The 10,313-nt window shown below is 50.9% G+C and overlaps 1 protein-coding gene across 13 annotated transcripts in view; it reads right to left on the bottom strand.

Moving 5' to 3' along the window:
* The window catches only part of DLEC1 (DLEC1 cilia and flagella associated protein), a 76,141-nt gene extending 73,109 nt beyond the window's left edge, over positions 1 to 3,032 (bottom strand). For 9 of the 13 annotated variants that reach the window (XM_077865788.1, XM_077865782.1, XM_077865784.1 and 6 more), the window contains exons 1-2: positions 2,618 to 3,031; positions 1,456 to 1,606 (exon numbers count right to left, since the gene is read on the bottom strand). In XM_077865788.1, the coding sequence (XP_077721914.1) occupies positions 1,456 to 1,606; positions 2,618 to 3,016 (550 nt within the window). In that variant the 5' untranslated portion in view covers positions 3,017 to 3,031. Of the gene's footprint in view, positions 1 to 1,455; positions 1,607 to 2,027; positions 2,167 to 2,617 lie in introns of those variants that run through there. The other 4 variants (XM_077865787.1, XM_077865783.1, XM_077865781.1 and 1 more) reach the window with 3 other exon arrangements.
* Between the last annotated feature and the right edge of the window lie 7,281 nt (positions 3,033 to 10,313).

The following is a 10,313-nucleotide window of genomic DNA, read 5'->3' on the forward strand; positions in this document are numbered from 1 at the left end:
TGGAATCCCGGGATCGAGTTCCACGTCAGGTTCCCTGCATGGAGCCTGCTTCTCCCTCTGCCTGTGTCTCTGCCGCTCTCTCTCTCTCTCTCTCTCTCTCATGAATAAATAAACAAAATTTTAAAAAAAAGAAATAAGCCAGTCACAAAGACAAATACTATATGACTCTACTTCTATGAGGTACTTAGAGTAGTCTAAATTGGACAGAGAGAAAGCAGAATGGTGATTGCCAGGGGCTGGGTAAGGGGAAAGGGAAATTATTGTTTAATGGGTACAGAGTTTTCGTTTTGCAAAATGAAAAGAGGCCCAGAGATGGAGGGTAATGATGTTCATATGATATTATGCATGTGCTTAATACCACTGATCTGTACAGTTAAGTATAGGTAGGATGGTAAATTTTCTGAGTATTTTAACACAGCAAAAAAAATTGGAGGAGGGATTCCTGGGTGGCTCAGTGGCTGAGCATCTGCCTTTGGATCAGGTTGTGATGTCAGGATCCTGGGATCAAGTCCCACATCGGGCTCCCCACAGGCAGCCTGCTTCTCCCTCTGCCTATGTCTCTGCCTCTATGTGTCTCTCATGAATAAATAAATAAAATCTTTTAAGAAAAAATTGAGGGAGAAAAGCACAACTGTCAATAACATGAAAGACAATTATGGAATGTAAAGTCACAGGAATAAAAGGCACAGCATAAGGAATGCTGTCAATGACACTGTGATAATGAGGTATAGGGACAGATGGTACCTACACTTGTGGTAAGCATAGCATAATGTCTAAACTCATCAAATCACTAAGTTGTACACATGAAACTAATGTAATATGCGTGTCAACTGTACTCAAGAAAGAATTTTTTTAAAGAGGTTGAGAGAAAGAGGAGGGGCAGAGAGAGACGGGCTCTCAAGCAGGCTCCATGCCCAGCAGAGAGCCCGACACAGGGCTCTATCCCACAACCCTGAGATCATGACCTGAACCAAAATAAAGAGTTGGATGGTTAACTGGCGGAACCACCCTGGTGCCCCAGACAAGACATTTTTTTAAAGAACATGAAAGACAAGAAAAGATAAAGGAATTCTTCCAAACTAAAGACTCAAAAAATGGGTCTTGACAATCAAATGCAACATGACTTCCTAGACAGAGTCCTGGACCAGAGAAGAGAAACAGCCACTATAGGACAGCTACTTAAATCTGAACAGGACCTGTGAATTGTAGGTTAATGTTGCACAGATGCCGATTTCTAGGCTTGAGGGGTTGTATGCTGGTTACATAGTAGAGAGTCCCTGTTTTGGAGACATGCATGTTAGACTGTTTTGTGGTAACGAAACATCACATCACATCTGCAATTTGATCTCCAAATGTTCAGAAAAAGACTAGAGAGTGGACAATGGAGCAAACATTGTAATATATTAACAGCTGGGGAATCAGGTGAAGGGCATGTTGGAAGTTCTTTATACATACCTGGAGGCACCGTGATGAAATTCTCAAGGACATGCACTTTGGCCTGTTGCATGATCCGTTCTTTCTCTGCAAGAGCCCGGGCGCGGGCCTGAATGATATGTCTCTCCAACATTTCAACTTCATCCAGTCGCTGCTTATAGACCTCCCGAATCTGGCAGGTAGACCATAAAATGCACAGAAATATGATGAGATCACAGTTTTACTCAACCCTCCCCCGTCCCCGAGCATCAGGCTTCCTGTGAAGCACAGAAGAACAGTCACAGAACTATGGAGACCATCTGGTCCAACCTAACAGATGTGAAAACTGAGACCCACGGAGGGAAAAGGCTTAAAGGTCTTATAGTAAAGTCAGGAGCAGAGCCAAGCCTGAAACTCTGCCTCCTGCCTTCACAGCTGCCACCCAAACTCTGAAACAGCAAACACAAGTTAGCATACCACCCCTGGTAGACAGAGACGCACCACCCAGATGCCCTTCCAAGGAAGGACTTACTACCTACCTAGCAGGGAGTGTAATGAACAGCCTCCAGCTGTCAGTCCCTTTAAGTTTACCACAGCTGCTAGAAAGTGCTCACCTGAGACTCCCTTTAAGGGATTCCTCAGCAGTGTGGACAGCAGTCGCACTGAGCAGAGGGGATCCAAGTCAGCTGCCTTCCTCCTTGCACAGATGAGGAAGCAGTTGCCTTCCAGAGACTGGGCATGCTTCCTCAAATCTGGGCATAAATGCCTCGGTTACGACTGTGGTTTGTGATACAGAGACAGGCACCCCAGAAGGGGTGACTTTTAGCTTTATCATCCGTCTCCAGGGAACAATAACTAGCTATCTGCCCCAGTCCTTTTATTTACATATGCAATATACGTGTGCATGCACGGAGAAAAATGAGGGCGGGTGGGTGCCACAGACTAGAAGGTGCCCTCTATGTGTGTTTATATAAACGAGCGAACAGAGCGCCCTTCCACCAGACTGTGGAACACACTGCGACGCGGACTTCGCGCTTTCCTAGCTGCGCCCCCAGAGCCTGGCTCCCGGCAGGTGCCGGCACTCGTGGAGCGGCTGAGTCCCGCGGGGCCGGCCTCTCTGGGGGTGCGCTCCGGCTCCACCACGCTGTCCGCGGACCCCGGCGAGCACCTGCGGGGAGCGCGCGGGGCTCCGGGGCCGCCTTACCCGCCGCAGCTCGTCCACGAATTCCTCGTGGCGCGCATCCTCGCCGCCGCGGGCCTTGATCAAGCTCGCGCTCAGGTCCGCGCCGACCACCTCGTCCGTGTACAAGTTGCGGAAGACGCCGGTGAGCAGGTGCGAGACGTCCTGGGTGCGCAGCGAGGTGGGGCGCAGACGCAGCAAGTGCGGCTCCGGGAGCGGCTGGGGCGTCGGGGGCCCCACGCGGCGGGCCCGGCTCCCGAAGCCGTAGTGGAAGGCCTCGGAGTAGGCTAAGGAGGGCAGCCGGGTGGCCTCGCTGGGGCTGCGGCCCCGGGCCACGCGCGACGCCGCCGTCCAGGTCGCTGCCCCGAGAGCGCAGGACCCGGACTCGCCAGATTGCGGGGCTTCGGCTCCGCCCGTCTCCATGGCAACCGAGACGCCGCTAGCTGCTCGCCGCCCTTCCGCTTCCGGCGGGGCCGCTTCCGCTCGGCCTCTCGCTGCGGGGGCGTCCTCGGTGCCCTGGTGGCGGCCTGTGCTCGCGTCTTTTGCGTCGCCCTTGTTAAAGCGAGCCTGGGCTGAGGCACCAGTGCAGGGTGGCTCATAGCGCAGCCAGGCCCGCCCGCTTGCAAACCCTGGCTCCTCCCTTCTCGGTCCGTCCGTCCGCTCGGGCACTACTTCGTGTAGATTCTATCTCAGGTCTGTGCTAGGAGCTGGAGACAGCAAAGGAAGTAAAATGCTGCTTCTGCCCTCGTTCGTGTGTGGGTGTGAGAGAGACAGACAGACCGACAGACCTAGACCGGGACACCAGGGTGGTGAGCAGGGAGGGAATCGGAAAGCAGGGTGAAGCCCAAGGCTGGCAGTAAATGTCGGTGGTCACGGAGCCACAAAGCACAGGACTGAATCATCTCCCAGAGGGAGCGTGAACAGTGGCTTTTTGGACCAAGTGAAGACCAGGCAGAGATTTTTTTTTTTTTTTTTTTTTTAATGATAGTCACACAGAGAGAGAGAGAGGCAGAGACACAGGCAGAGGGAGGAGCAGGCTCCATGCACCGGGAGCCCCACGTGGGACTCGACCCCGGGTCTCCAGGATCCGCCCTGGGCCAAAGGCAGGCGCCAAACCGCTGCGCCACCCAGGGATCCCTGTTTTGTTTTTTAATCACCATCGTTAGTCATCAAGGAAGTGGAAATTAAAACCACAAGCACGATACCACTACACACTTAGTAGAATGTCATGAAGTTAAATAAATGTACCAAATGAGTGCTGGTGACATGTGGAGAAACCCCAATTGTCACGTTGCCATGGGAATACCAACAAGCACAGCCCGGCTGGAAAGCGGTGGTCTGGCAGTTTCTTAGAACGTGACACACACAGCAGGCCCGCTCCTAGGTATTTTCCCAGGGGAAATGAAAACTTAGGTGCACACAAAACCCTGTACCCAAATGTTTATGGTGGCTTTATTCATCATCACCAAAACCTAGAAAAAACCCACATGTCCTAACCACTGGTTAAAGGATAAATTGTAGTACATCTGTTCAACAAATGCTCAGCAATATAGAAGAAACAGAATATTGGTACATACAACAGCAGAGATGAGTATCAAATGCATTATGCTGGTAGAAGAAACCATTCTCAAAAGGCTATATACATAATGATTCCATTTTTTAAGGACATTCTGGAAATGCAAAACACAAAACACATCGAGGAGCCTTGGGGGCTCAGTCTGTGAAACAGCAGACTCTTGGTCCCAGCTCAGGTGTTGATCTCAGGGTCATAAGTTCAAGTCCCATGTTGGCTCCATGCTCTACATGGAGCCAATTTAAAACAAAATAAACAAACAAAACAGAAAACCAATCAGTGGTTGCCAGAAGCTGGTTATGGAAGCTAGTGTTGGCTCCCAAGGAGCCTGAGGAAATTTTGGGGGGTGAAGGAGCTATTCTTTATTGTGGTGGTGGTTACACAACTGTATGAATTTGTCAAACCTCACAGGACCGTAAAGGATGTAGTTTGCTGTATACAAACTACACTCCAGTTTTTTTAAACAGTGAAGGAAAAAGAAGAGAATGAGTAGGAATAAGAGGAGGAAAAGGGGCATTCTGGGCAGAGGGAACCATTGTATAAGAGTGGGGTGAGAGCAGTGCATATGGGAAGAAATGAAAGAAGTTCAGGAGTGGAATTTCAGAGTTTGAGCAGGAGGAATGAAGCTGAGAGGTGAGGGCCAGATCATAAGCAGGTTTGTAGGCAACATTTAAAAAAATATTTTATTTATTTATTCATGAGAGAGTCAGAGAGAGAGGCAGAGACATAGGCAGAGGGAGACACCAGCTCCTGAGATGGGACTCGATCCCAGAATCCTGGGATCATGACCTGAGCCAAAGACAGACAACCCACCATGTGGAAATAAATGGGAACTTAAACTTTAATCTGAGTAAAGGGCCACCAAGGGTCTTCAGCAAGGCATGTGTTCTACTAAGATCACTCTGGTTGCCTCAAAAGAACAGACTGGAGGGAGGAGGCAAGAGGTGTCAGGGTGATGGATTAGGAAACTAGTGCAAAGGTTAGAAAAGAGATGGATTAGGAGCTTGGGTTGGGGGGAGGAACTGATTGGAGACCTGAATTCACAAAGCCTGCTGATTCATAATGGAAGTGAGAAGAGGAGCCCAGAATGACCCCCAAATGTCCTGTGTGTGCAACCAGGGGAGGGATTATCTCCCCTGAAATGAAAGAACCAGGCTTGTCCAGGCCAGCCCCTTGACATCACATGGACTGTCATCATTGGCACACTATGGTGTCCGCTTGCACCTGCTTTTTCCTCCTGGGATGAGTAGGCTTGTCTTCTCTAAACCCACTTCCTGAGATGAGCCCTAGGATGTTTGCCACTGACCTGGGCCACTTCCACTTCTTTTGGGTGGGCCTGTCTCCCTCATCTCATCTGTCCTTTCCAGCACCTTTCCAGTCCTCAGAGAGGACCCTACTCTGGCTCTCTCCCCAGCTGCCCCCTTCTCCACAGAATGAGAAGACCGAAGAGAGGCCCAGCGTCCACCCTTCAAGTACCTGGGACACAGGAATGATTTGCTCAAACATCCTGAGGCCATTGACAAGTCCTGGGCAGGCCTCTTTTTAAATCTTTCCTCCCTTAAAGCAGTGGAACAGTCTGGGGGAGTCTCCATTTTTCAGGTATTAGGAGTAGGCCAGCTGAAACCAGGGGGTCTCAGGAGCAGCTTTTGTGGGGGCTCCCAGGCCTCCTTCCCTGTCTCGGGGAGAGACAGGAGAATGGATTCTTACTGTCACTTTTGGCCTCCTCGTGCTGCCTCCAGATAGCCTTGGGTCAGTCACAGGGAGAGGTCTGCATCAGCCCAGGAGAAGCCTCCCGTTTTTCTGTGACCCTTCCTACCCTCTGGCTTTAGCCCCCTTGTTCTGTCCAGGCTGAGGTCTCCGGCAACCATTCAGTGCCTCCAGCAGTGGCGGCCCCTCCTCTGTCCTGGTCATCCAGGGCTTCTCAACAGTACTGCAGCCACCTCCTTTTTTTTTTTTTTTTTTTTAAGATTTTATTTATTTATTCATGAGAGGCAGAGAGGGGGGGGGCAGGGACACAGGCAGAGGGAGAAGCAGGGTCCATGCAGGGAGCCCAACATGGGACCCGATCCAGGGTCTCCAGGATCACGCCCTGGGCCGAAGGGGACGCCAAACTGCTGGGCCACCGGGGCTGCCCTGCCTCCTCCTCTCTTGCCTTGCTCCTTCCTCTCCTCTGTGCCCCTTCCCCACCCACGTGTCTCTGCCTGCTGCCAGTCTCTCTCTGTCTGATCAGCTGGATCCATCCTCCATTCTGCCTCCAGACCATGAAATGAATGGTTCAAACCCTGCACCAGAAACAAAGGGCCAAAGGGCTTGAGCCATGATTACGTCCACTCTCCAGCTTCCTCCTCCAGGCGGACCTCTTAGCACAAAGGGAGTCCCTGGAGCCGCCTTCTTCATTTACTAACCTGTTCTGCTGACTGGAATGTGTGTGTGTGTGTGTGTGTATGTGTGTGTGTGTGTGTGTTTAAAACAGATGCAAGACAACCCACCATGTGGAAATAAAGTGATTTAATCACGTGCCTACTAATGAACTTCACCTTGTACATGTTTTTGTATGTAACATATAGATAAGATGACAGGATTAGATAATAAGATAATATCATGGAATTAGAATTGCTTAGCCAAAGGGTATGTACTTATTATTAATATTTGAGATATTGCCACATAGCCCTCCAGAAAGATGATCTCAGAGCAGACTCCCACCAGCATTCTGTGAGAGCATGACGGATGTTTTTCACATGTTTTCAACCATATCCCAAGTTTTATATACAGCCCACATCTCCCTCCAAAACTCTATTTGTGCATCCATCATATACTTGACATCTCACCTCGACAGCCTGAAGGCATCTCAAACGTATATGTCCAGAATAGAGCAGCTGCTCCTCCTCAGCCTTCCCCCATTTCAATTACTGGGAACTCCTTCCTCAGTGGCCCAGCCAAATACCCAGAGCCTTGACTCCTCTGTTTTTCTCAAGCAGCCCCCACCAGTAACTCTTGCTGGCTCTCCCATCAGAATATATCCAGCATCCTACTACTTCTCATGACCTCCACTCCTACCCCCAAGGTCTGAGCCACCACCTGCCTCACTTGGATTACTGCAAGAGCCTCCTCGCCAAGCTCCCTGTTTCAAGCCTTGTCCCTCCACGATACTTCTTTCTGCAGCCAGAGTGATTCTTTTCTTTTTTCTTGAGGGGGGGTGGGGAGGGACAGAGGAAGAGGGAGAGAGAGAATTTTAGGTAGACTCCATGTCCAGTGCAGAACCTGATGCGGAGCTCAGTCTCACAACCCTGAGATCATGACCTGAGCTGAAATCAAAAGAGTTAGATGCTGAACCAACTCTGCCACCCAGGTGCCCCAGAGTGATTCTTTTAAAATATAAGTTGGATCATGTCCCTTTTTGGCTTGAAACCTTCCAAGTGCTCCCCATTCCTCCCAGTGTAAAAGTAGAAGCCCTTAGAAGGCCCAGCAGAATGTGGTCCTCATTACTCTTGTCCCCTTTCATTATCCCTCTCCCTTTGCTCCAGCCACATTGAATTCCTTGCCAGTCCTCCAACACACCAGCCATATTCCTGCTGCAGGGCCTTGGCACCGCCTGTCCTCTCTGCCTGGAATCCTCTTCACCAGGTATCTCCAAATGGCCCACTCTCTTACCTCCTGCAGAGCTTTGCTCAAATGTCACTTGCCCTGTAAGGTACAAACTATTTAAAATTTAACCCTCTCCCATTCCTGAATTCCCTTACCCTACATACCTTCAATATACTATACAATTCACTTCTTACGTTTATTATAGTGTCTCTTTTCTTCCTATTAGAAGTTAAGCTCCACAAGGGCAGGAATTTGGGGTATATTTTGTTCACTGATGATTCCCAAGTCTCTAGAACACTGCCTGGCACATAGTAGGTGCCCAATAAATATTTGTTGAACAAACAAAATAGCAGAGCAGTATCTTCTTTGCTTCATAGGCTTGAGTGTGTCTCCTCCTTCAGAGGAGGGTCTGAGGGCCAGTTTCCTGACAATTTCCCCACACCAAGCACTAGACTCTGCCTGTGGGGTGGGATTGGGTGGGGGTGAGCATTGGGATTTAGTCCATGTTCAAATAAATATCACAGTTACATTCACAAGCAAGTATACCATAAAATTCCACAAATGTAATTCTGGAAAAGTAACCCCAAGTCGTCCCATATCATCCTGGGATAACCAGTGGGCCCAGACACCCTGTGGTCCATCACAGCATCCTGAAAACCCTGCATAGTCAGTACTGTCTTCATGGCATGATGTAAGCATGCACACTTGCCATAGCCACTTCCTTGGGAGAGGCCACCTTTGCTTTTCCTCTGGATGTGTCTGATTTGGGTCCAGGACCCTCTGGGGGGGATTCAGGTGGGCTTTTCTCCAGCTCTGGCAAGCATCAGGGGCATGCCCTCAGAACAAGAGCCTGAGGCTGGGCTCTGTGACCACCAGGCTCGGTAGAGGAGGCCAGGTAGGGGACATCGGTGGGGACCGTGCATGTCCATCCAGCAGGCACTTATTTGTACCAGGGAGCCAAACTCTGTTATTTCAGGGAATTCTGAGGGAGACTGCAGCTCCTGACTGTGGAGGTCACAGAAATGAAGGGATTTGCTCAAATTCTCACAGAAAGAAAGAGCACAGCCAGTTTAAACAGCCGCTCATCCTGGTGCCCTAGGACAGCCTCCAAAGACCATGGGGGTGCAGAATAAACTGCCTGCAAGTCACCTACCGGAGCTTGCCTGGGTCTGCATTTCTGGGGGAAGGGTGGGGCAGGGCCGGCCCTGAAGCCCTGGGGAGCCTGACAGTCCTGAAAGTTGACATTCATAGCTTTGATCCTCCTCCTCCCCAGGCCTCTAGAGGGGGTAGTGATGAGGGAACAGGGAAGTATCTAGAGGTAGGCAGGACCCTAACACCAGGTCTCACTAGGTCTTCTCTTTCTCCAATCATCCCAGAAGTCCCCTTTGCCTGCACCCAGCCTCACACACACACACCAAAGGCAGGATGGTCAGGGGATCCCTGGGTGGCTCAGCGGTTTCGCACCTGCCTTTGACCCAGGGCGCGATCCTGGAGTCCTGGGATCGAGTCCCGCGTCAGGCTTCTGGCATGGAGCCTGCTTCTCCCTCTGCCTGTGTCTCTGCCTCTCTCTCTCTCTCTCTCTCTCTCTCTGTCTATCATAAATTAAAAAAAGGAAAAAATAAAAAGAAGGCAGGATGGTCAGTTGAGGTGGCAAGATGCCTGAAACTCTACCATAGGACAACACGGCTTTGAGCATGCGTGGCCCCTCTCTGCACACTAACTGAGCCTGCCAAAAGTCCTGTGAGTCACCAGGATCTCAGGGCATCTTGCAGAGGTAACTGAGAACTGGGCTTTGGGGAGGGTAATTAAGGCGCCTGCCCAGGGCTGGGCCCACAGGAGGCCTTGCTTGTTTAGGGCAGAGGGAGCAGAAGCCAGCAACCCTGTGGTTGGGTACAGAGCCTCTTGCTGGGCCCTCCACACAAAGACGCAGTCATACTCCCTGCAGAGCCTTGCACCCAACAGAAGCAGGCGGAGTGCCTCACGGTCTGTAAGAGTGGGAGGGCCAGACAGAGGAGGTGAGGACAGTCCTGGAGTTCAGTCTGAGCCACAGGGCAGGGCAGCAGCCTGGCCTCTCTGAGCAGGGCACTGCCCAGCTCTCTTTTCTGGCAGAACCTGGTCATATGTGCCAACTCTGAGTCAGCCACACCTAACAATCTCAGGCCAGGGAGGTTTCAGCTTGGGCCAGATGCCAGAAGACGACCTGTGTGGGGAGGGTTCAGGGTATGTAAAGGAAGAACCTGGCTGCAGCCCCCACCAGAGGCATCTGGGGCCGGGGGAGAAGCTGCGGTTCCACATAATGCCCTAGTTTGGAGCCTGGGGCTCAGAGCTGGGAGGTGACGTGGATAAATAGGAATGATGCTTGAATTGAAGCCAAGGCAACTGCTGGTGTCAGAATTTCTTCGCATTTCTGCCTGGGAAGAGGAATAGGGCTGGAAGAGTCCTGATGTACTGAGTAGAGGGGTTTGGAGGACCCCAGGAAAGTCAGAGGCTCCCAGAGGGCAGGCCTGAAGGCATATGTCCTAGCCTAGATGAAAAGAGAGAGAGAGAGAGAGAGTTGAGGGC

The sequence above is a fragment of the Canis aureus genome, chromosome 22 (genome assembly GCF_053574225.1).
Source record: "Canis aureus isolate CA01 chromosome 22, VMU_Caureus_v.1.0, whole genome shotgun sequence".
In the NCBI taxonomy this organism is placed as follows: Eukaryota; Metazoa; Chordata; class Mammalia; order Carnivora; family Canidae; genus Canis; species Canis aureus.